The sequence below is a fragment of the Oenanthe melanoleuca genome, chromosome 3, assembly GCF_029582105.1.
Source record: "Oenanthe melanoleuca isolate GR-GAL-2019-014 chromosome 3, OMel1.0, whole genome shotgun sequence".
Taxonomy (NCBI): Eukaryota; Metazoa; Chordata; class Aves; order Passeriformes; family Muscicapidae; genus Oenanthe; species Oenanthe melanoleuca.
The window spans coordinates 14,653,226-14,680,874 of record NC_079336.1 but is presented as its reverse complement, the minus strand read 5'-3'; the positions used below and the strand labels follow the sequence as shown (position 1 = coordinate 14,680,874).

At 35.4% G+C, this 27,649-nt stretch overlaps 1 protein-coding gene across 1 annotated transcript in view; it reads right to left on the bottom strand.

The window, feature by feature from the left end:
* Positions 1-231: 231 nt before the first annotated feature.
* Positions 232-27,649, bottom strand: part of MBOAT2 (membrane bound O-acyltransferase domain containing 2) — a 91,960-nt gene continuing 64,542 nt past the window's right edge. Inside the window, exons 6-13 of the mRNA XM_056488190.1 lie at positions 24,314-24,368; positions 23,354-23,537; positions 17,578-17,770; positions 15,083-15,186; positions 14,675-14,739; positions 9,856-9,988; positions 7,290-7,441; positions 232-6,797 (exon numbers count right to left, since the gene is read on the bottom strand). Coding sequence (XP_056344165.1) covers positions 6,575-6,797; positions 7,290-7,441; positions 9,856-9,988; positions 14,675-14,739; positions 15,083-15,186; positions 17,578-17,770; positions 23,354-23,537; positions 24,314-24,368 — 1,109 coding nt within the window. The 3' untranslated portion in view covers positions 232-6,574. The remainder of the gene's footprint in view (positions 6,798-7,289; positions 7,442-9,855; positions 9,989-14,674; positions 14,740-15,082; positions 15,187-17,577; positions 17,771-23,353; positions 23,538-24,313; positions 24,369-27,649) is intronic.

Genomic DNA, 27,649 nt, shown 5'->3' with positions numbered 1-27,649 from the left:
GAAAAAGTGCATGTATGGGACACATTTAGCCGTGCTTCTTTGGAACCAGCAATTAAAGCAACAGCTTCTTCAAAGCACCAAATTTAATTTCTCAGTTATGAGGTTTCCATTTCTCAAGCTAAAAACACCCCAGTTGTCATATCCAGAAGTAGTGTTCATTGGGTAGCAATATGCTCTGAGATGGAGGGCTTAAGTTGCTTAAGCACCTTTCCCAAGTAACAAGAAGCTAGATTCAAAATTTTGTTTACTAGCTCTACTGAAAAATAATTACATACATATACTCGTATATAAGCTCTAAAAAAACAAACTAAAAGCAATTTTGAACTAAAACATTTCAAATAACAGTGTAAATGCATGCAATGTATATTTAGCAATTGAAAAGGAGAAACTGCATTAAAATAATTTTGTTCTTCACCACTCATTAAAGACAGACAGCAAAGAATTTAGAAAAACAAGTTCACTTTTTTTTAAACTACAGTTTAATCAGATTTAAAGACACAAATTAGAAAAGAACATTTATAGGCAAGTTAAAAACACCTTTAAAACATAACAGCATGCTGCTTCTGCAGCACTGCTGAGGCAAATTAGAAATAAGTAATTATTAAAATATCACAATCACAGTGTAACTAACAGTGGTATTTTAATTTTACCATACACCAACACTTAGTTTATGGATCTGTTGAAAAATAACACTTTTTTAAAAATATATATTTTGGAATAATAAAAATGAAATTCACTGACAATGTAGTATAATCTGAACCAGGAAAGGCAAATTTAGGAATACTGTAGCTATCCACTTTTAGGGGTGTTCTCTCACCTTTACATATGGGTGGTTGGAGGCATAACTACTTCTGCATTGAGGTAAAACTATTCCTTTGAATGTGTAACCAAGGCAGGAAAGAATAAAGTTCCATATTTTAAATTCTTAAATTGAATAACTTATTACAACATCTTTGAATAATGCTATATTACCCATCTTAAACTATTTTTCATCCAATGCATTTTGAATGCTCTCTTCTAACTCATCTAGAACACATCTGAGGTCTGGGATTTAACAGTAACTACCTAATTACAATTGTAGCATTTTGACACCTTTGTCACAATAAGACACATCAGCAGATTCTTCATAGAAATAGTCAACACCACTGGACAAAAGAAGGTACAAAGAAGGATGTAAAGAGAACTGAAAAACACAGAGAAAGGCAAAAGATGCATAGGCAAATACTCCTTAACTTACTGTAGTAATTGTTGCACCATTAATAAGCACTGTTGCACTTTTCTGACTACCAGTCTCTAGGCACCCCATTTTCTCTATTTTTTTTTCTTTCAGATTAAACTGTCCCAGTTTTCAGGTCTCTCTGGCTAGAGCATGGACCACAGCTGTCTATTAAAATGACATATTGTAGAGAAACCTAAATGAAAATCCAACCTGGGGTACCTTCCCCTTAAGGGAAAGGAAGAAGATGGTGCAGAGGTCTCTTTTGCCAAGAGGTTTGTTTGGAATAAGGTGCTGGACTGAGCTACTAGCAATATAAAAACTTTCCTCCAGAAGTAGCCCTATCTCAGATCTCAGTCTGAAGTCACACAGTTTTTCAATCCAAAATTTATGCAATGTTTATATGGATATGCATGTGGGTTCAGAAAATCTAAATCTATCTACAACCAAGACCAGGTCTAAGTCACTGGACACACAGCTAATGCACAAATGATGATAAAGTAGCAACATTTACTTTTGCACATTTATATACCTAATGAGCAAAACTGTGGTTTAAATATTTAATATGACAAAAATTGATATATTTGATGGTTAGATTTTGTAAAAAAATCTACAAAAAGTCCATTCTGAAACAAGTTTGTAAGAAATTGTTTTTTCATTTAGCTTTGACCATAATAAAGTGTTGCAGTATTTATAGTTGTAACTTTGCAGGGTGACTTTATGGATGCCTGGATTTCATGGTGTGTGCAAAATGTCTAGATTAAGACAGCAAATATGTAAAAAATCCAGCCAGATGTAACAGAGCAGCTGCAGCCAGGGTCACAAGCAAGCAGAACCTCTGCCAAGCTCTGCACAATTCCTTTAGGAATTGTGGGGCAAACCCTTCCAACCACAGATGGGACACATTCTGATTAGAGACTTCACTGCCATCCTTTTCCACCAAGACTGTGAAGATGAAGATGGACAGTGCAAACTAGCTGAGATGCAGACAGATCTGGTAATCTTATGAGAGGAGGCTCAATTCACTGCTTACTTATTCAGAGTAGTCATTGTCAATTGATTTTTAAACAGGTAAATTAAAAAAATACATCAAGTGCAGTTCAGAGTATTATTGGACCTAAAGAAATACATAAAGGTCAATTATGGAGTGAAATGCTGTGATAAATCACTGCAGAACTAATGTGTATTTTTTTAATACATAGAGTCTGCATCATATTATCATCCTTGAATTTATTTCTATTTTCCTAACACTGATCACTTTACTACATAGATGGTAATATTTCAAAATTTTCAATGAAAAATAAATTCTCAAGCTTGGTTTCAGAATTCAGTGAGAAGTAAAAAGTGAAAGAATTAAAGATAAGGGAAATAAAAGACCTAAATTATAGTAACTTGTGCTTTTAATTGTCTTTATCTTTCAAAGCCAACTTATAAAGTTGAACATGTGAAAGTTTACATATAAGCAAGTTACACATTTGTATGCAAACGTGAAGACACATTTGACCATGTATTTAAACAAATTGTCAACAATTTGTTTGCAAAGCTTCTGAGAGGAAAAAAAACAACTAGATTTTGTTAAAATTACTTTTGATATGAATTGGACAGGAGGTGATGATCTCAAACATCTCTGCATCAGAGGACATTTTACCACTATCCAAATCAATGCCATCAAAAGAGGCAAAACTACCTAGTGTGCATCCTGTAATACAAGCCTAGCATTTATATTAATATTACTTACTCCCCTGGGGGAAACAGAACAAGCTCTTCAAGTGTAAAAGTCCTCTAATAAATAATTTACTACATTGGTAAAATACCATATTATACCATATGTCAGTGTAGAGCAGGAAATATACCAAGATCTCTTCATAGTCTTCTCACTAAAGTGTGATTTGTTATCAAGAGCATACCAATATTTTTACATGTAATACATTTTCAAATTACCAATTACTGAAATCTTGTATACATGTCAACTTAAGGAATGGCCAGGGAAGAATAAGTTTCCTGAATAAGAAGGGTGTATCTATAACTGCAAAGCTAACAAAGCCTTTTGATTACAACAGTAGTGGGCACCACCGGAAGTATTATTTAAATATGTAATATGTGTCTCTCTCATTAATACAGAATCATAAGAGTTAAAAAACATTAAGCAAGCAAATAGTTACTATCAGGGTGACTACATTTACTAACATTAACTCATTAAGTGCCTGAATGAACTGTTCACAATAGGCAAATATCTGCAAAGCACCATAAAATTACGAATGATATGTTGCATTTGCTTTTCATAGTGTGCTGATCTGCAATACAGGAAACACTTTTACCTTTTGGATATACATTATTTAATAAGTGAAAGAATACTTAAAACCATGTTTCCTTCATGTCCAAAACATTTATAGGAAACATACTTTCTACAACTTTTGTCAGGAAGAGCGATGGTAATCACTGCCATCCTTTCAAATTCAGCATCATCAAATGATGTGTGTAAGATCTAAAAATTATCTAAAGCATTGGGGGGCTGGCTCTTGACTTTCAGATTGAATGGATAAAAAGGATCCAGTGTGATAGTGAGGCAGAAAATGAGTAAAGCAGAGGGAAAGAAACATCAAAACCCCAGTCTGATTAAAATCAGAGTGCTGCCATTAAAACAAAGCAGTTCTTTCCATAGTCTCCAGGAGAATGCATTCTCATGAAGAGCAGATTTTTGTTCCAAGTACTTTTACATTTAACAATGGCATTTAAATGTAAATTCTAGGACATTATACTTAAATTCTGTGCAGAATGAATTAATTGTCATAATTTTCTTGTCTTTCAATTACTTAATGAGTTCAAATCATGAAGAAAAAAAGTCACATCCAATTTTGAAGCCTGTATTTTGCCCCCTGTACTCAATGAAAGCCTGAATGTACTTTCTTAGTTGTTTCAATTTCTCTATATATAAAAGTACTGAAGAAAACTGTATCTCTGAATTCACTCACATTGAGGTACCTGTCTGTACTACCCTAAATCTGCTTATTTTCTGGGACCCTTTACAACTGTTTTCATATTTCATTAAGAAAATTAGTAAGCCTCTATAGCACACTTGGGCACGCGTGCCAAAACAATAAAATGAGACTATAAGAACATAAATAGGAAAACAGCACATTGTACTGGCATCCAAAAGTGTTTGTTTGAATAGATTTGGAGACTGCACCAATAAGATGAATTTAAGTTCAAGAGTAACAAATGCTGAAAGAATCAACCCTACCAACATACCCACCCAGAAATATGCAAATCTAATTTTTTTCTTTTATGCAAATGTCCCTTCAAGTATAGAAAACAAAAAAGAAAGTCTTTCCTGATTCCATATCTAACAAGGATGATCCAACAAACTAGCATGTCCTTACTTATAAACAAAAGCAAAACCATAATGTGGTGTTAAAGAAGCATATGACAACCACAACCCCATGTTAAGGGGAGGTCTACCTGGGCAATCAAAGTAAGGATTTAGAAGTCAGATTATTTTATCTTAAAGATAATACAGATGTCACTGAAACAATGAACATCCCTGCTCATCTAAACAGACTCATCCACTCTCATTTCATATTCAGTTCCCCCTTTCTGAGTAGATTAATTAGTGCTAACTAATATATGAGAAGTTATGTTCTCTTCCTCCTGGAGTTTTAGGCAAGGAGCCAAGGGCCAGACAGTTATGACAGCAAGGAAACAACTCTAACCTAAGGGTCTGGTTCTTCAGGGAGTTCTGTGATTATTTTTGTGTGGCAATATCCCCAAAGCTGAGGACCACCATTGCACTTCTGGTAGTAAGAATACTCATCTAACTGGAGATAGATATTTGATGAAAACTTTAGGTTTCAAAATATTATGACAAAATTTCCTCAACCATTTGTTAGTTATTAATCAACCAGCTGCATAATTTTTCTCTGGCATTATTTTGTATCTGGTTTAAAATTAAAAATAAACCCCACATGGACAAACAGCTTGTGTTTACTTAAAAAAATTGTATGAAAATACAGAATATATGCAATTAAAATGTAGCCCTTTAACAGTAGTACTCAAGCACTAACCATGATCACAATAAATGGTCGGGAATAGATATAACCACTACATTGTTTCCTTGACACATTTCCATAATTCAGACAGTCAGATATTCTGAAGGATTTCTCTCTTTCATTATGTTAATCAGAAATATGACATGAAATTTGCATCTAAAATTCTAATTCAAAGAAAAAGCTTTTCCTCAAATTCACACTTCTTTGGATAAAGGTTCATCAATTATCAAGCATACAGAAATTGGTTGCGATAGTCATTTCATATTTGACTACCTATGTGCTGGAGCTTCAAGGTAATTTTGCTATTTTATACTGAAAGCATCATCAACTAACTGATGCCTGAAAATTCAAAATAACTTTAAGTATTAAAAATTACTTTTTGTAAAACAGTTCTATTCTAGAACAAGTATTTATGGTATTTAAGGGCAAAACTGCACTTTCATTGAAATCCCAGTGCTTGCACATTGTCTTCTGTGCCTTGTGGCTGCCTTTCCCCCTCTGGCTGCAAAGCCCACTTGGCAGTGTTTTATTGGGTTTAGGTACTTCAAAGAAAAAGAAACCTACATTAGCGCTATCAATCCCTGGAAAAGGTAAACCTTGAGGTGTTTTTAATCCATTCAGAAGGACCATTTTAATCCATTCAGAGTAATTATAATTATACTCTTTATCAAAGAAACCTAACTATAATTTGGCATCAATGTTTACAATTCTGTAATGTACTCTAATAGTTTGAGATACTTTAAAAAAACCCTCCAAATACTGAGATGCTTATTGCAGTTCCCTTTGAAAGATTCCAAAGTCTTCTAGTGACTTGGCATTTCCTATCATTACCTTTATAGCACATAGTGTTATATATTTGAAATACTTTCCACATAAAATCAAACTTGAAATACCCAGTTAGAAACAATATTTCAGTAAATAGAGGGTTTAAGGCAAGTCATTCAGTCGGAAAGATTAATTTCCATTTGTTAATCCTAGACTGACACAATTTTATTCCACCCCATCAGTGCCTTGGGATACACAACGTACATTCAGCAAAGGGCACACATATGACCCCATGGACATACGTTGCAAGTCCTGAGTGCCCATTGAAATAATGGTAATATCTTCATATAAGGCGTGACCCACAGGGACATGGCATGGGAGGGGTTAATTTGTTTTGTTTCCAGTCTTGCTATTGTATGTGATTTTCCTAGGTAATGCATTCTTTTCTTACTAAATATCTTTGCAAACAAATACAAACCCCTTTAAAAGGTGCTAAAAATGGGTTTCTGAAAACATACAAAATATATTCATTACAGTATTTCCTCAATCACTGTTTTAATGCTTGATATCTGCAGGTTATTTCTTGTTTCTGACTGAAACTATTATTTGTTGTGGGATAATTGTTCTTTTGTAAAAGACTTTCTTCTTCTAGTTTTCTGGACCACACAGGCTGGACATTTTCATGCTTTTTACTTCCTTTTTGAGTTCTTTTCAATGGAAATACCAACAACACTAGGATGCTGGCAATATGAAGACAGAAATAGCAGGAGCTAAAAAATGAACAGAAATAATAAATCAATTAAATTCTTTGCACATAAGATATGAACACATTAATACTTCCTTTAAGAAGAGTAAGATAAGGGGAAAATCAGAAATTAAGTCTTCCCTCACATTATTTAAGACTGTAATAAGGTATAAAGCAAACAGAAGTCTGCTTTCAACTCTTTTCACAAGTTATTTCTGGGAAGTCAATATCTAGTTTTGATATAAAATAGTTCAAGGGCATATAGTAATTTCAAAGGTATCCTTTGATTTAGTTTTTTGTTGGGTTTTTTTCCCCACCCCCTGAAAAATAAGTCTGCTATGACAAGAAAATGTGAGCAACACAAGTCACACTATGTTCAAGCACTAGATATACGTTAGTTCTGCTACAAATTGATCTTAGAATTATATCACTAAAATAACTTCAGAAATATTCTGCCACTGAAAATATTCCTATTCCAAGTTAAAGAAAAGGAAACAGGTAGAACACGCTTGCTTACCTGTAAAAGGTGAAAGAGGGTTTTACAGAGAGCAGTACAAATGGCACAACTGTGTAACTTATTGCTGCTTGAGTTGCCATCCATGTTACAATATCATAACATAGTTTAACAGCAGGAGATTCAACAAAATAATGTCTGATATTGTTTCTTATCTGAAAAAGCAGGTAATACTAAGTTAGCTGAGGAATAAACTTTGAGAGCTCAGTTTGTTGCATTGACACAAAAGTCATAGGATGAATTTGAATGCTACAGTTTGGTTGAATATCTTGGAACTATTCAAAATGACCATCAACTTCAACAGGAATTGGCTCAAATTCCCTCCACTTCATTCAGCATGGGAATTTAAGCATTTATCAATTTAAACATAATTTAAGTAAATTAATCCTACTCTAAATCCAATGCAAATTTGCACCACTTTTCTGAATGAGGCAGACATTGTATCTTATTAAGCCATTCTGTAAATAGAGGGTTGGAGTAAGTGTAGGCCAGAATGTTTCTGATGAAAGCTTCTATATAGTAATCCATTTTCATACACTTCTTAATAATATATATTTTAAGGCAAGCAGAGTATATAATCAGAATATACAAAATATCAGTTCTAATCTATGTATTTCAGGAGTCTATCAAGTGGGATTATTATAAAATTACTCAAATCTCTATGCTGAATCTTCTTTTGTTCTACAATTCTGCTCAAAAGATTGAATATCAGAAGTATTTAAAAAACCCAAATCCAAATCCCACACAGGGCTGGGTTCAGTTTATTTAAGCTTACAATTATAAAGACATCAATAAATCTTTGTCTTTCTTTCCTTTGCCTGAACTGTTACCTTTGATCACACTCTTGTGTGCAGACAAACCAAGATGGGCTCAATTCAGCCTTTGACCCCAACTTGCTATCACAGTTGCCACCTCCCTGCACTGGAACAGTGCTCTCTGGAAAACTGCACACCAGAGTACACTGTTCAGCTTCCTTAACCCTCAGTTTCCTTAGAACTCATTCCAAAGAACGTATCCAAGGCTAGCTCCTGCTGATTTAATTCTTTACATTAAAAACCCTTTTTGACCCTTCTTGCTCTTCTTATTCTAATTGCCCTGTAGATACCACATTCCCACTCAGTCTTTGCTTAGTTAAGCTAAGTCAAACAAGTAATTCTACATACCCTTCATTCTGTCATCTCCCTCTAGTTATTCCTATGGTCACATGCAAGGACTTGTTCCTGAGTTCTGTAGAACTCAGATGAAGCTTCACAAAATTTCTTGTAATCTTGTCTTTTAGGACTTGGAGAACAACTTTTAACACAAATCTATGACTGCCACTAGTAAACAACCGGTTATGAAATCTGTAATGATTAAAGGCAGTAAAGTAAGTTGGATACATGCTTAGGAATAACAGAACAAAGTGTGGATCAGTGTTGCCTAACTTTGCAGTTAAAGGCTAGTAAAGTTAAATAACAAATATGCTCTAACAAATCTTAGTTAATATTAAGAACCTATTGATAGAGAAACTCAAAATATTTTTTTACTAGTTTATTGATTGATACATATGAAACATGAATACAATGTCGTCTACTAGAGAAGCCCAGGATGAAAGGCAGTGAGCACTCCAATTTACTGGACTCATCTCACTAAGTAAACAACTTTTATCTGTGAACTGTCCCAGAACCTTGGCTTTTGCACCAGCCCCTGGCTGATAAATGTCAAAAGTTCCCTGTGATAGATCTGGAAGAAGAAGAAAGCTGTATCTATTGTAAAGAAAGGAGCTGGTTCTGTCAAACAAGGCCGATACCCTTGTGAACAAAGAGACACGTTTGTTTTATTGATGTAGTAACAACCTAAATCTGAAGTACCACCTTCCCCTAGCTATTATAGCAGCCACAGAGCAGTCTGCTTCATTTCTCACTCTCCTGGTTCTTTCAACAAAAAGTGCTCTGTTATGCTGCTCTGATCTGATGTGTAATTTGTTCCTCTTTTCCACTGAGTGACTGATAAACCTGCCTCTGTTCTTACACAGCTTTGTCAGGCAGAACTGTGAGAGATTTCTTGGCAGATTTGCCATTTCCATATGGTTCTGAATAGTGTCTGCAAAAGCTTGTTAATGTGGCTGCACTACTGGCTTGGCAACTTGAAATAGTAACTGCACTAGAGACTTTTATGTGCTGCTTGAGGGAGAACAATCTTTCATTATCATCATTACAACAGTACTGGAGAGAAATTAGGGATGAGGCAGACTCTAGAAAGATATAGCACTGACACCCAAATTTTAAGCTATCCATCGTCACTGATTTTTTCAAAATTATTTTTAGGTAACATCAACCTGTTCAGCATGCTACAGCAACACACTATCCATAAAGGATATGCTACAAAGATGCTATAGGCTATGCATAGTCTTATTTCCACCAATAAAGCCCTCCTTTTAATTAATCATTCCCATTGCTCTCATAACTAAAAAAGTAAATACCACTATCAGATTGTGTATCAACAGTAAAGTGCATCTTTGGAGCAAAGAACATGATTAATTTGCTTTTACAAAACTTATTATTTAAGAAGATACTTGGTTGGTACTTACAGCTCGTGCTGCTAGTGTCATTAGTACTCCTGTTAAAAATGTTAAATAATATCCTGGATAAACCCCATGCCAGATGGCAGAAAGAATGAAGGTTTGGATCGTTGGGCTGAAGGTGGCTCGCTCATAGCACACTCTAGCAAGTCAGAAACAATTCAAGATAAGTAACATGAAGCATATCACCCACAGTCTTCCCAGCTATCATTTATACATTCACCAGTCTCATCTCCAACATTGAAACTTCTATGTAACTGCAGTTTTCTATTATTTAATAATGTTGTCACTGTATTATGGCTTACAGAAAACGCTTAAAGCTATTCACAGCACCTGATTCCAGCCCTCAGTGCTAAACTTGTGCTCAGTGCCATCACAAACAGTCCTTATTCCTAATGAAATGATACACAAGCATCCAAAGATGAGTTTTGGCATTAATAAGGAATCTTGAGCCAGCAAAGAATGTATTTGAAAAGCCGCACTGGAAGGCACAAACCATCCCCAGATTATTGGGATAAGAGCAGCTTATGGGAGCAGGTGAAAACTAAAAACTACCTTCAATTTTGAATAATAAAGAAACTAGAGTTGAAAATGTGTCTGTGCAACACAATTAGGTGAGCACGATGATGAAATTGTAATAAATACTCTAGTGCTGAGAGAATACCAAATAAGGAGAATGCTGAACTCTGTGTTATTTTAAAATGGAAACTCTAAATTACAAGGCAATACTTCCTATAGTAAGGAATTCTAGAAGGAAGAAGGGAAAAAGGAATCCAAGAAAGGTGGTTCTAGAAGACAACATTATATGACACAATGACAAACCATCATGATGTGGAAGAATGATAGGAAACATGGTAAGGTCCTGATATGGCTTCATCAAGAGTTCTTTAATGATCTGAAAACCAAAAAGCAATAGGAAATATGGAAATGGATACAAACTAACAAAGCAAAAATAAACACCACAAGCATGCATGAGCACAAATCTACGGCTAACGCCCAAAAATGAGTTTTAACTAAAAAGGCTATAGACACCAATATGTAAAAGGTTTTATAACCACATAGCAAGTAACAGAGAAAGAGAAGAGAATGCACATCTGTTATTTGAAGATGACAATCTAATGATATCAGGAGCCACAACATCCACTACTAATCTAACTACTTTACTGCAACTTCCACATGAAGAAAATATTACTAAAAAACCTACTGATGGAGTAATTGTTGAAGAACAGAAGGTAAAAAGACAAGATCTGAACAGGGGAAGATGAAAAGTGTAATTTGCTAATTTAGTTTATTCACATCAAATAGATGCAGTAAGTTTTATCTTACAAGGTCTTCAGTGGGATATGCGCACAACTCCTCCTCTTGGTAAAGGGTTTCACTCACAGTGGCAATTAAGATGAGAACATGGCCTGGCATAATACTCAAAACTATCTAAGGACAGTTGCCCAAAACAGATCACCTTGAAGAGGAAAGCAATATTTGTCAGGCTGAATAGTAAACAGAGACATTTTTGACAAAGAATCTATCAGCCTCAGGAGTAGCAAAGCATTAGGAAAATTTGCACTGAGTCAGGGAGACATCTTGGAGCAAAATACTTTTCATCAAAACCTTGTTTGACACCACCAGAAGTCACCCCACCAACAGCATAACCTCTGCCTAGGCCAAGACAGAGCATCCCTGGTAGACACAGAGTAGCTGCATCCAGATAGGGGCCCATCAGTGATGTGCACTATGCCAGGGAGCAGTGTCTCATCCTGCCAACTTCAGGCGCATGGATTTGTGCCAGCCTTTTCTAGGGGGCATGTGAAATCAGCAGATTCACACCAAGCTGGAGCACCTACATCTCCCACAGGCAGTGCATGCAAGCAGGGTTTTGTATCCCACACATCCTTAGGAAGGGAGGTGCAGTTTGCATGTAATTGTGCACATGGATGTGTGCATTTTAATCTGCTTGGGATTAGTTACAGAAGACTGTCTAAAAATGTTTATTACACCAAAACACAAAACACACGCAAAATGTTATGTGTTCTAATACTGCTATTAATTCTAAATGTATATGACTGGTGGCTAATTATGTCTCATTAATAAAGTGATACATGTCTTTAATCTTTGCTTGGTTTAAAGTACTGAAATTGTCCCTGGAAAGCTTTTGGGAGTGAACAAAACTCATTGAATTAACTGTTAAAATTTCAGCTGTATCACTGCAAATGAGGTAAAATAGTACCAAAAAAAAAATCCTCAGATTTCAATCTCAAAGAGTAAAAAGTAAATTTAAATGCTTCCATGGATTTGGCAATAATAAATCATGTCCAAATGCTTTATTTTGCAATCCTAAAAACAAACCAAGGAAACAGGTCATCACAACAGGTTGAGAAAATCTATTCAAATATAGATGGTTCAGGTCATTCATAATGCTCTGAAAGTAGGAAGATGCATCAACTGTTCAACAAGGTACTGTCTTTGGTCTGGTTCTATAATTTCTTTACTAACTTAGGTGGTAGAATGAGAAGTATTTTTTCCACCTTGTCTTCCCTTCCTTTTTTGAGGTGGAGGGTGGGATGGATGAGATTAGTATTGTTTTCTTAGTAGAGAACACTAGAATCCAAAATGATCTTGGTAGACTTGAAGGATGTTCTGAAATCAACAAGATGAAGTCCAAAGCATAGAACATCTAATAAGAGAAGTGTAAGACACAAACCAGTACCATTCCTGTAACATTACTGAAAAAGTGTAGCTGAGTATGAATATGGATTAACAGTATGAAACACTGAGTATCAGCTAAGCATGAATCAACAGTAGACTGCTGCTGCAAAAAAGATAGATATAACACCCTAAGGCATCACAGTATTACCCAAATAAAATAATTATAATTAATCCACTCAAATTAATCAACTCTGCCTCTAAAAAGCCAGGGGAAAACCTTGAAGGTCTTAGCAGAAGTACTGTATCTATTCTAAGACAGGAGGTTTGGAAAGATGTCAAAATTGAGCAACAAGAACCACAGAGGTTTTGCAGACATGACCAAAGACAAATGGGATGAGATGGTTTATTTGGAAAAGAGATAGAATGGGCTGAGGGGGGACATAACAGCTTTCCCAGCAAAGAAACATAATGATGATATATATTGTTGATATGTGCTACTATGTAAGTACCTACTTGAACTTACGTGATTGTAACAATAATACCTTTAAATTGCTGTATGCTATGATCTACATGAAGTATTCACTAAACCACTTTGTGATCTCTAGCTCCATTGACCGTGTTTTTTTACAAGTTTGCTTTTACACACAATCGGGGTTTAACTGATGGTTCAGTTTCTAGCAATTAAGGGAAAAGAACAGAACAAATGCTAATGTCTGGTATTAAATATGACATAAAAGGCTAAAGTTTTAGCTACTTCTATATATGGTAAAAAAGTGAAGTATTAAAAATGGATGTTTAATGTAATCCATGAGCTTGTCCTCTACACAAATTGTTGGAGCATTGCAGCTAACCATATAATTAGTAACAAAATATATATTCTCTACCAGTATTTATGGACCTCATATATGATCATTAAAATAAGTTTTTACTTGCAACAAAACTTTCATAGAACATCCACCCTTCCACACCCTTTCACTTTGATAGAATCAATTTAGACTATCCCCAAGGATTCTTCTGTTATTGTTTCAAAAAATACTTTTAGAAGGAAATGCTTTAATTTTTCTTCACATCTTCTTTTATTATCACCCTGAGTAATTGATATGCATTCTTTTCCTTTCAATTTTTAACAGAAATATTATGCTTCTTCACTAAAAATTTTTGTTTAGAATCATTCCATTTAGGAGATTTGAAAGTTGGCTGAAATATAAACTTTTCGTCTTATGTTTTAATACTATTAAACTTCTGTTCTCTTACTAAATCAAAATAGCTAAATTACATATTTGGTTTTTGAAATGCCAAATTTCAATACCCACAAGCATGCAACTTATTGTTGATTGTCCTAGCAACAGGACACTGACTATTGAGCCAACCAGAATAATCACATAAAATCCAGTTTCTTTTTTAAATTGGGTGAGCAAAATATTTAGGGATGAAATTATGGAAGAAAGAGAACACACTATGAAGAAATTTGATGGAAGAGACATTCTGTAGCCAGCTATCCTAGAATAAGGGGTAAAGTCCTCTAAGTGATCCCAAGATAGGGGTCTCAGTTAAACTTGCACCTGTGGATAGGAGATCAACTCAACAGTCTGACTGGAGAAAGGGAAACAACATCCATGCACTACTCAAGAACTTTTCTACTTTCTCCTTGCCACAAAGAAGCAGAATGATGTAGTTCAAAGTCCAGGCAAGGAAAAAAAGTGCAGCTGAGAGAGATTAATTTGGAATTTTTGCTGACAGCACATTCTAGGGTTTGATGTCTGTCATGCACTCATAATGGAAGGAGCACAGAAAGTTCTCTCACAGAACATTTCCTGTACTGCTCTGTGGCTAAAAGCAATACAGAGCTCTCACAGGCTGAGCTGTACACTTTACCTGCTGCTCTCAGCAGCATGCACTGGCTGAATGCTAAGAAAAAGAAAAAAGATGTCTCTGCAGATTAACAACTTCAGGTTTGCTAATGGCCTGTGAAGAAGAACAGTTTCTATCATAACCTGATAGTTTACTCTAAGAGAGAAGTCCTAAACTCAGAGGCTTTATTTCAAGTATTACAAGAAGAATCTCCCGCACAGTTGCTAAACAAGTGATGTTCTGTGGGTGCTAGCTTTAAATGTTATACCATCTTCAAAGAAATATTTATCTAAGAAACTACAGCGGAGAAAAATTTCCTTTAAGAAATAAATACCTTTTGAGCCAAAGAGCTGTTTGGATATTCCAGTTATCAAGAAACATCTTGAAACTTGTGGAAAACTGTAAAGTAAAACAAACTAATTATTTCCATAATTGCAGAGTGTCACAATGCGTCTCAATACTCTTGTGTATAAATTATAAATCCTCCCACCCAAATTTGTCATGAGTTGAATTAGTTATTTACTCAACTACTTATAACCACAAAATATTTTGGAAGTCAATTGACAAGTAAAACATGTTCAAAACAGGCTATTTTCCACCCTTTCTAAAAGTGTGATCATACCATTTCTGACTTAGAACATATTCACTATCTAAAGGAACAAATGTGTAGGAAAAGTTACTGAAATTAAGAGTAGCTACCTACATGGGCATGTAGGTTTTTTTGAAAGAGCCAGAAACAAACCTCTATTTCCTGGATTCTGAGATTTGATATCAGATCCCAACGTGTAACTCCATTTTTATCGTAGCCTCTAAAACCAAACCCTGCTGCATTATTAATTGCATCTGCTGCAATGAGACAAGAAGAAACAAATTAATTATAAACTGTCTGGATTACAAATTGTACACCACACAACATGTAGCTTATTCAAAACATTTATCACATTTTAAAGGCTACATTTATTTTTTCTTTTAAATACTGAGGATCACTTGTACAAACAAAAAACAATCCAAGCAACACTGGCTTCCAATTCAAAAACTTGCACAAAAGCATAAGAATGAGAGGTAGCACTAGCTACTTCACAGTAAAGATGTTCCCTGTCTCCCATACCACCTACTTAGTCTTGCTTGAGCAATCAGACAGAAAAACAAGCTCAATGAGATGCATCAAGACTACGAAACAGTGGCTGGTTTTAATGATTTGAGACAGCAGCTCAATGCTCAGATGCATATCTTTGGTCTTCATTATGCAGCAACACTGATGCTTAAAGCATAAAGATTAAATTGTGTGATTCCCTCCAAGCAGGTGCACGTTCACAGCACCTCATGGAGAGCAGCACAAACCTAACAGAAGAAAACAGAAAACATTCCTTAATTTTTTTACGGGATGCAGAGCTCAAACTTTCACTAATGGCATAAGGCCACTGTTACACCACCTTTGAATGTGAAGTGTTTACAGTGCATGTCAAAAGTCAGCTGTTCTAAGCAAACAATATTTTTCCCTAGGAGAAAAGCTGCTACTGTCATCTGGACTACGCAGGAAAATAAAAGGGATCTCTACTGCTTGTCACTTTAAGTCATCACCTTTGCCTCAGCTTTGTTAGCTCAGAGACTAACATTTCCTCAAGTTTATTTTTCAAATCAGGATGGCCACATACAAGGAAATCAGGTGTTTTTCAATTTATAATATTTTTACCTCCTTGTGACTTTGTTTTTCTAAACATCTTTGAAAGTAACAAAATTTGCTGCTTTACATCTGATGTTGCTACACCAACTTCAAACACTGGGCAATAGTTCTATGCTCAATTAGAAACAGCTGGAGACACAAACTCCATAATCTTTCACAAGATGGAATGCAAAGACTGTAAATACAGCAAGTACTCATTTTATTAACTAGCATTTTAGTATTCATTGTAAGTAATTAATTTCATTAACACTTTCTTTAAGTGTAAAGAACAGTAATGTACAACTCAAAGGTGTAACATCCAGTAAAATTGTTAAACCCCTCACATTCTACTCCTACCATTATAAGTTTAGATGAGATAAAGTGGAAGGAAGAAGGCTAACAAACTACAAGTACACAGTTGGCATAGTTTATTTTCTTTGGTATTTACCAGAGGATGCTAGATCTACACTGCTGGCAAGTGCATAAGGAGGAATCCAATCAAAATATTAAAGGCAAAAAAAAATCCCAACTAAAATTATTCACTTTTCAGATGACTACTACTATTCACAGATGATGATATGGGTGTACAAGAGCACAATATTCAAAAGTATTTCTTTCCACTACAAGCCCCAGCACTACTATATCCAGACAAGCTGAAAGCATTTAATTCATTGACCAGGAATGAAACCAGCAGCTGTAAATGAGTCATGCTGCTCTGCTACCCTAAAGCTTTCTTTATTGCATTGTTCCCACAGATTTTCTCTCAAAAGAACTGAGACAAATATGCAAAACTGGAGAGGAGGAGGAAGCTGATGAAATCTGTTGTGTGAGCCACTTTCAAGATGTCAGCTTACTAAAATAAAGCATCTTACTGTTGTACACATTGTTTTTTTTTACAAGTAACACGAAGGGAAATGCAAAATATTCTTTAAACTACATAATCTATTCAAGTGTCTTAAATAAGTTACTAAGCATGGTATCCTACCAGTCATTCAAAATTTCAGTAAAAGAAGACTAAAACTGAAGTGTCATTCATCAAATTCTGAAAATGCCATCTATTATTAACAACAGTATAATGCATCTGAATTCCAAAGCATTAATTTTTCTTCATGGTTGAATAACATCAAGCAAATTACTGACAACTAACCCCAAAAAGAGGTTAAAAATTAACTTTGAAGATATGCCAAAAATAAAGGTATCAGAATTAAAAAAACTACAAACAAAAAGAAAGATTGTGCAAAAGACTAGATTTACTACTATTTTTTCCTTTTTAATGTTCCTTTAAACACTATCAGTCTCCAAAACTGTTAGTCTTCTTTACAAGTCTGAGTGAAACCTATGATCCCATTTGCAACACTCCCCCCACACTGCACTTACATTTCTGGTAGCTTTGGTTTCTCAAAAAGAGACACTATTCAATGTACATAATACCTTGAAAGACTTAAATGCAATCAGGTTTTCCTAAGGCCTCAAGAGGGCACTGCCACTTCTTAATACAGACTTAAGTGTTCACATGTCAGATGACTCAATACATGCTCTTTCTGTTATTATTATATTTTTAAACATATACTTACCTAAAGTCCATGCAAAGTAATACTTGGGTCTGGCAGCCATAAGAGACACATACAGGTAGAAAAACCTTACAGGCCATGATGCTGTAGCTATGAAGTTATCATCAATGTTGTATTCCACAGGCAAAGTTTTTGTAATAGTCATGTGGAAGAGTAAGGACAGTCCGCAGATCAAGAGTTTCTGTGCCACGGCTATCTGAAAATTGAAGATGGGAGATTCTGTAAGCTTCATGTTTTTTGTTTATCTTCTGGAAAAGAAGGAAAGTTATAATCTTCCTTCCCTATACAGATATATACATATGTTAATTTTTCAGTAATAGATATACTAGCAACTTTTAAATAGTTTATTTTAAAAAAACCTCTACTTTATAGAGACTCGAGGAATACTGTTCTATTGATCAAGTTGTGAGCATCACTTCTCCTGGCCAACACAACAAATCCAGTCTAACTACAGTGAGTCTCTAAAACCTCTTAATAACCAGAGCACCTTTTGCAACTCAATTCTTTTTCTTATTTTCTTATCAAATTACTGAAGCAATTAAATTGTTAAGATATCATAACACAAAATATATCATCTAGGACAAAGTAATATTATTACTGCATTGATTCCAAAACAATGGCAAAACTTCAGTTTCTTTTCAGGACCCTTTGGCATAATGAAGGTGTTCAATTGCTGCCCAACTCAATACATCAGTCATCTCTGTTAGATTATCACAGCATCTAAACTCTAAACCAACTAAAATACTGAAATGATTTATGAATTTCAGCCCAAACTTCAGCCAATCAGTTCCAGATAGACTTGTCTTCCCAATCAGAGTGATCAAGCTACAATGGGACAAATAACAGGCTCACACAAGTATGTTCTTCAGATGGGACCCACACAAATTTTCTCAAAACTCAGCTTTGCTATAACCACCACAGTAGAGTATGTACTTTGAATAGAACTTCTCTAAGGTTTTATTACAAAACATACACAGCAATATATGCCTGATACTAACTGCCCTAAGTCACTGGCCTGATCTACATCCCAAGGGCAGATACCATGTTTTGTGAAAGTCCCCACTAACATACTAAACCAACCACCAACAAAAGAAAAGTTTAAGATGTAATTAATTTAAACGTAATTTTCAAGCTTTTATTTTATGTAAACTCCAGTTTTAATTTGTGTTACAATTACACAGATAATAAACTTGATGAGAAAGCAATCAATCTACTTTTGTTTGAAGCAACAGAACAAAAATATAACCAGAATCTATCTGTCTTAAGCTGCTTCCAGTACACCCACCCAAACTTTTAAAGATAACATCCTGCTTCACTGAGAGTTCAGCTCCACATCTAGTTCCAAAATAAAGGGCAATTATTTTCAATGATACAGAATGGAGCAGTAAATGTCCAAGTGAAAGCACACACTTTGGCAAGACACACAGTTTGTCAAAGACACACAGTATCAAAGATTCACCCAGTTGCACAGATGCAAGAAGTGCTACAACCTGATTTAAAAGTTAGACTTGGAAAAGCTGTAAAATGGTGAGGGTATTTTTGGATATTGCATATATTTCACTTCGCTCATCTCGGAAGATATTTCAGAGAGGATCAGGAATCCCAGCTATAACAGCCAGATAATTCAGGAGGCAACTACCTATTAATGGTTAAAGCTTAATTATTTGTTTCTACTTGCTTTCTAACAAACTTCATTTCAATACTTTATTCTATTACAAGAGTTCAACATGAAGAGCATTAATTTCTAAAAGCATTCCTTTGTTATTCTACAACTATTAATAATCTCTGTCTTTGCTACAGCAGAAGGAAAGTTCAGTTGGCTTAACACCTTCAGAATCTTAAATAGAAATGAATGTTCATAAAATCAGTTCCTGCAAAAACTAATGAATCTTTAATTCTGGTATGCAGCATCTGACAAATGCAAAAGTCTGATATTTGTAAGTATTAGAAGGCATCACCCCAAGTTCTGAAGACATTTGCAAGGATTTAACTTTAAGGCCAAAGCCATAATTACAAGTCATGGTCAATTCTGCAGGAGAAACAGTATTTAAAAAGCTTGTGACAGTAACATGCAAGTTAAAACAGAAGTATGAATATATAAAATAGGTTCTTTCCATCTGAAGATGACCACAAAGTCTCAAAAAACATTTTGGCCACTCAATGTTATCTGTATTCAATGACCTGCTTTGTGCCACTGCCTCTATTTGCCAATTTTTCTATTAATAAACAGATGTCATTCACCTGCTTATTCAACACCAAATATGCTTTGTATTTCTCTGAAGGTTCTTAACTAAATTGTGGAGGTGAAAACACCTGTTTACAAAAGAGCATCAGAGTTTCAATAATACTCTGCCATAAATTAAACTATTTTTTAAAATTGCATTACTTCACTCAACAATTATAAATCCCAGCACATTGATACCCCTTACAGGGATCAGAATTAGGGATAATAGTGTCCTTAGAAAACTGTGGTGCAGATAAATCTCCCATCGCTACAAAGTCAGGGAGCTGCAGTTTCCAGACTGGTTTAAGCAGAGTTTCTGAAGGCCAAGCCAAACACAGGCTGCAATGCAAAGCAGAGTCCTGCCCTGCCTCCACTCCTTCACTGCAGGTTTGGCTTGTGCTACTTAGGCCGAGTCAGATTAGAGAAACAAATCATTTTTCTGGTGGGAAGGTGTGGTGGTATGTTTGTTTTTTCCTGACAAGTTAGTTTCAGACTAATCAAATTATCTGAATCAAGCTACAACACTGTGCACTGACACCAACAGAATCATTGTTCAATTACCTATTGAAATGCATTGGATAAAACATCCATTCACTTCCTATTACTTAATTAACCACTGTTATTCCAACTTTCTTTGCCAAGGCACAAATGAGCAATCACTGAATTGCAGAGTCACATAGGAGGGTTGGTTAGTTTTTACAAGGATGAAATAACTTGAAGTTTAATTTCATGTATTCTTTAAGGTTTTCAACATGCCAAAATAACTGTTAAGGAATTAAAAGACAGTAACATGCTGGATAACTTTGACCTCAGAAGAAGCACAAAATACAAATTCTTGTACAATGAAAAGGTAAAAAGACCTGTTTCATCTAGTTTTGATGAACTACTGGGCATACCCATTTAAAAATATCAAATATGATCAACACTGGGAAGGAGATACTTAAGCTAGAAGACAGTGCCAGGATAAAACTAAATGTGCTTAAATTAGATGGGAATGTAATTAGATTAAAAGCTAGATACCTAATTGGAGAAAAGAGCAGCTTTCTAATTGAAATAATAAAGGTGAAACACTCACAGACATCAGAAATTTTAGAAAAAAATTACTGCATAAACATGTATATAAAATAGATTAAAAAATAGAGAGGAATCTTCAAAAATTTTATTTGAATGAACTTGTTCTTGGGTTGATAAAGAATCAGTACATAATACATAATACTGAACAGTATTGAATACATTATTCTGGGGAGGTTGGTTCCTCAGATAAAAATTATAGATAACTAAGCAAGAACATTATAACCTGTAGGAAGATTCTGCATAAGCAATAAAGCAGATATCTGCTGACAGGAATCTTGTAATTTAAGGGTAGCCATAATAAAAAGAAACTTACAAAGACAGATATTAATTTCTGAGAGTTGACACCACTTTGAGCACCAACAACTGATAGCTTGCAAAAAGGCACAATAGGAGGGATATAAGAAGTAAGTTTTAACATGATGACTTGATTCATTTAACATGCAATGAACACAGCAAAAGTACTATTCCAAATTAACATCATGCAGTCAACACACAGTATAGAGGAGGAGGCTGGCATGAACTACTTTGGTTATGTAATTATATTTAACAAGAAATTAAACTTACTGTAACTCAGCTCAAGGATTCTCTTTTATCTATGACATTAACATTTGCTGATCCCCACTACATTTCAAATTTTTTGAGTTACCTAAAAATTTATTCTTCTTGAAATAATAACAATTTTAAAGTAGTAATATAAAATTAATGGTATTTAAACATTCTTCTAGAACAAGACAATGAATATTTTAACTGATACAGCAAATGCAGTAAAATTGTCATTCATCTTTCTCCAAAAGCACACAATATTCACTGGTGTTATAAAACACAGCCAGATTTCTCAAACACCAGCTGGGAGATGAAGTACCAGGAGCATAAACAACTTCTTTCTTTTTACGTCAAAAGCTAATGCAGCATAAATTGCAAAAGTTTCAAGCATCATAAGAGCAATTAATTGTAAGGAAAACCACTTACCTGAAAGAGGAGCCCATGGTAGTTTTATATTTATTTCTATTGACCTTGTCCATAATACTAGCAAGATTATGTGGTAAAAAACCAGGAAGTCCTATCAGGCAATCAGTAGATGTATGTCCAGAAGTACTACAGGCAGATTTGGTTTACCTCCATTCATTTTCAATAATTTTACTACATAACACTTTTCTGCAGAAACAGGATTTTTTTGGAAAGTCCCCAGTAATGTACTACACCAAGCACCAGCAAAAGAGAAGTTTGAGAGCCTTCACTGGGCCAAAAACAATGTTTAGATACAAAAGTGCCTACAACAGATCAAAGCAGAGCATGGGCCTTGTGATGCTGGTCTACACAAAAGAAATTTTCCCTTGTCTTTCACCCTTCCTAACTTGGTTCCACAGCTCACTTGTGTGAACTCATGTGCTATGTCAACTTGTCGAACACCTTCAAATGTTATCATCCTCCAGCCATGAGTTTAGATTCCAGTCATGCAAGTTACTACAATCACACAAGATGGGTAGAATGGAACATGGAAAGAATCCTCACTCACTTTCCAAAGATGGAAGTGGTTGGAGATGCCCCAACTGAATGGGAAGCACTCTCCGCTGGCCCAGCTGTGGGGCCATAACATCTAGATGGTAGGACAAGACAAGCAGCTACATGTGGGAATGGCTTCATCTGCTCCAGCAACAGCTGGTCTCAGAAGATAAGCAGAACATGGGCAACTGGTGCTGGAATTAGCAAAAGCCATCCATGTGAAGTGTTCCAATTGACCCCATGATAATTTTGCCTCTTATGTGAGGCAAGAATTATCTTAGGCACATGTAAATTTAAACACCTGAGGCATTACTATTTAAGACAACATGAAAAAAGTGAAAAAATAATATTCCATACTCTGGGCATTAACCTAGATGGACTAAATTTTAAAAGAAACAAGTTTTGTAAACTTTGATTTAAATTCAGGTCATACAAACTCTCCTTTAAGGCTTGATCAACTAGATTATCTTCTCTATGTATCTGGTCTCTTCTCTAATAACAGACCAAAAAGAAAAAATACTTGTGTCTTGGAATATTGTATATAGTGTTGTGGCTAGTACATCTTTTACTACCTCTTCAGATCAAAATCTGTCTTTAATACCTCTCTATATGACAGCAAGCATAAAAAATGAAACTATTTCTATTACGTTTTCAATTTGTTACACATGATTAGGTTTTTATGGATAGTATATGCTTTGAAGTGAATATGCATGAGCAGTTTTAATTTAAAAATGGCTTTTTACCACATAAGCTTGTTAGGAAGCTCCAAATTCATCTGCTTTTATCCACCAGATCCAGATTGGAAACCATGGAGAAAACCTGCCTTTAAAAAATAAGCATATAACTTTTTGAACTATTCTGTTGATGAATGAACTCCAGATACAGCTCAGCAGTTATGCCTGTAAATGAAGAAAGCAAACCAAGCTTTCCATGCAATGGTTCCATAAGCATCAGCACTGCAAGAGTCATACATCTTACATTTGGGGAAGGATCCGTTTGTTCATACTTTGTATCTTCCTTCCCATTTGCTTCAGACTGTTGCAGTCGGTATGATCTGCCTTCAATGAAAGTAATATAGTCTTTGTAAGAGCATAACGGGCCTGCCAGGATACCCATGAAATTACAGTTGTAACTTAAATACTCCAGTAGACTTGGCATGCGTCTGTAATTCAAAGACAAGCAACTCGTGAGATGGATTGTGCAGCTCTTCAGGATTTCCACAGTAGGAAAAGTCATACTCCATGCTATCCCTCACTAACTGCAGTAAAAACCATATGGACAAGAGCAGTTTGTCTCTCTTTTGTAATCACAGCTTGAAACATTCGTCACACAGCATTTCTTTCCAACCCATACTGAGCATTTTCAGGCAAACCTCCTGAGTCTCTCCTTGCTCAGTAGAAGTGTTTGACTGAAGCTGAGCCCAAAGAAAGAAAGGGAAGGCTGTTGTCCTAAGTGTTTGTTCAACTGTATCAAGTTCTCTATTTTTCCCTCAACAATTGAATCAATAAACAAAGGTTTAGCTTAACTGGCCAAAATTTCAATAAAAGCAAATGTCTCAACACTCTCTTGCCCAAAGCATCATACTATTTTCAAGTGTCCTGAATAAAGAAACAAGAAAAGGCAAGTTAAATACCGAATTTAACAACGTTTCTTCCCCAGCTACTTCATAGGTGTGCTGTTTACTAGTCTCCTATCTGATATGGCATTCATTTGCATAGACTGAATAGAACTTAAAATATTTTTTCTAAATAACTATAAAATCTACACCTAGCGATAGATTTCAGAAGCACAGACATACAAATTAAACTACAAATATATAAAAAACATGTATCTGTTTCACATGAGCTTGTAGACTCTGTCTTGAATGTGAGCTGTAGACACTGCACAGAGAATTAATAAACCACACAAAAACATCCCCAAAGCAGAATGAAAGCCTACCTTACAGCCAAACACCTCTGTGATGGAGTCAAGTCTTCATTTTTCCGAAACATTCCTAGTGAAGAGGACAGGAAAAATAAAAAAAAATAAAGAAAAGCTAAATCCCCCCACATTTTCCTCGGCAGAACAAGCCTCATGCTGCAATGTAATTTCTTAATGTCTCAAGCAATTTCAGAGTTATTATGTCACATAACATTTTTGACAGAGTTGGATCAAACAATTCTTACTGACACAATTACAAACTCTCATATCTTCAGTTACATCCAGTGCCAAAATGTGAAATCACGTGGATTTCAGGAAAGCATTACGACAACTTGAAAAAAGTTTTAACAAAAACAATTCTCCTACACTGGTCGAGACTTCAAAGTCTGCAAGTTTTAAAACCCTTTATTTCCAATTCTGGAAACAGGACAAGCTCCAAATATTGCCATTAGTAAATGGAGTTCTGATGCATAAAATGAATACAGTCCAAGAGAGATTTCAGCAATTCAAAACTTACAGCAGACCTCAAGAACAGCTTTGCACTGCAAGTAAAGGTTGTGACCAAGGTCCAGTGAAGCAGGCACTGCAGTAAAGGGTGCCACAGCCTTTTTCCTGAGCCCTAACAAGAAGCTCTAACCCCTGCTGGCAGAAGGGGGCAGTCCAAGTCTAAGTTCAGCAGCAAGACTGAGCTCACCTTCTTGCCATAGGTGGCTATTTCTGAAATGTTGACGACCTATCCCTGAAAAATAGTCTTCAAAATCTGTATTCCCATGAAAAAGAGAACTAAAAAATAAAACTTTCAACGTTATCATTTATTATGAAATACACTAATTCAAGGGAACAAAAAAAGTAGAGCTCTCTCCTTCAGACAGCCCTGGCTAATACCAGTCAGCACTGCCTGCCAGAATGACCACTTCAGCTCCTCCTGCAGCCTTCTCTAGTGGCTTAGACATTCCACATGCAGCCATTTCCCGCTGCTCATATTTGCATTTTTTCTGTATCACAAAGTACTAAAACCTTTATGCACATAGCTTCCTAAAGGAAATCAAATTTATGGTATCGTACTTCAATAATCTTCCTCCACAGCAGTGTTTAAACCAAACAGCCAATTTCTAATCAAGTCTGACAAAAGAGCAGGGCAATATAAATATGAAATCATAATGTGCTTTATGAAAACAGGTGCTCCTGTAGAAGATACTCCTCCTCTCATAGAAAGCTTGCTTTCAACCCTACTCCTTAATGCCAGTAAAACCACAGAGGGGATTCTTTATACTTGATCCAGGGTAAGTTTCAACTGGAGCCAATTTTTTTTAGATATTAAAATCAGTCAGCCTTATGACAAAAAAAAAAAAAAAAAGATTGAGAAGCTGAGGGGAAGTAAATTTAGCTAATTTAATTCTATGACTAATGGAAATACTTGTTATCTACAAAGAAGATAATTCTGTTGTCTTAGTGTTAGTCCAGTGTGGCCACGGTCTACACACACTTAAGACTTCAAAACCACACTTTTAGTCTTCAACAAAACTGAGAATACAGAGGGGTTACCAACATGCCATCTCCTCTCTTTCACTATGATCTGGGAAAATTTCCTTGGTCCTGATCCGTCACAATCTAAAGTCATCCACATTCATAGTCACTCAAGGCAAGAAATTGAAGAATAAATTATCACCCCCTAAATTCATACAGCACCTTCTCTTCCTCATCATTACATTTTCACATCTTCTTCTTCATTCTGTAGCAAAGATTTTCATGCTGATAAAGGTACTGAATAAAAAATGTGGAAGAAGCATTTTGAAAGATTCTGTAACCTTTAAGGCCATAATATCACAGTTCTCAGGTAGTGAATCTCTGAATTTAACACAAACAGAAATTTAACACAAAAACACCTATAGATGGATATAGATTTTACCACATGGCTAGAGAAATGTCCTATACAGAGCCTTCAGTCTCTTACGGCCCACACAATGCAAACTGACTGGAGCAGGAGCCTCCTTTGCCATTATACTCCACTATACTCTAATAAGTATTTTACCCTTAAGTTAGAAGGAGGAAGTGATCACCCAGTGTGTCCAAATGAACTTGCATAAAACCAAATTAGCCACTAAATAAAGGCCATTAGTCAAATGAAATATTTCAAATTACTGGCGTGGTATGAAAAAGGAAGAAAGACTCTCAAACCTGAAATAGAAGAATCTAATCACTGAAAAATGAGTCGTGGTTTTGTAGAGGTAGGGGTCTATTTAAAACAGGTTTTAGTTATATACATACATATATATGAAGTCATTTAAGGCCCAAATAACTTAATGAGCAATGCACTTGCTGCCTCAAACATACTGCATCCCAGTAAGCCTCCATTAAATTTTCATTTCCCTATCTCACCAAGGTTTCCATCCACCCAGCAGATTCTTTGAGGTCAGGTTAGTGGCTTTCCCTATGTTGTTTTGTTGGGTTTTTTTAAAATGCCTTCTCAGTGCCTTGAAGCTATTTATCATAGCAGAGCATGCAAGAACATCATGATCTCTGTGATACTCTTGAAAGCTTTTAGGAAGCTATTGTTAAAATAAACATGGAGAGGTGCTCTTACATTGATGCTTATTCAATATGAAATGAATCAATATATACATATTCACTACTTCCCAGCCCATGGGAACACTGGAGATGAAGAACTCCCACTTCAAGGCAGCACACTGCTGCTAGGGACCTCATGAGGTTTTGGAACATTCTTTGGGGATTTTAAGAATTGCTTCCTTCTGTCCTAAAGCAGGAGACTACCACAATAACTGCAGCTCTTACTTACTACCAAATGACACAGCAGAGATTAGAGAAAATGGGTTTTATCGAACATATGTTAGAGAGGTGAAACAATTTGGTCACTCAGCAACTGTAACTCCGTTTTCTCATCTGTAAAGCAGGAAATACTCCTATATTCCTTCCTTGGTAAAAGAATTTTGTAAATCTTCAGTAAAAATTTTCCCAAGTGGTCTAGATCACGAGGAAATTATATCTTTACATTACTTCTCGAGAGCCCATATCCTAATGGTAACAAACTCAACACCCTTAGGCACACACCACAATCCTGCCACATAGACTTTATTATGGGATATCATTGCTGCTTCTGAGCTCTCATTACAACAGTGTTTATAAACATATCATGGCATCATCCCGGCTTTGTGGTTAAACTTATCCACTTCTGTATTTATATAGAAAGCTGGCTAACCAGTATTTAATAATGCTTAGCCATAGGATTATATAATAAACATAGATCCTATTGCAAGCTCTGTTGCAATTACAATAAATTTTGTGATTCTAAAATGAATCACCAGCTGAGCCCAAACGCATGTTGTTATTAAAACA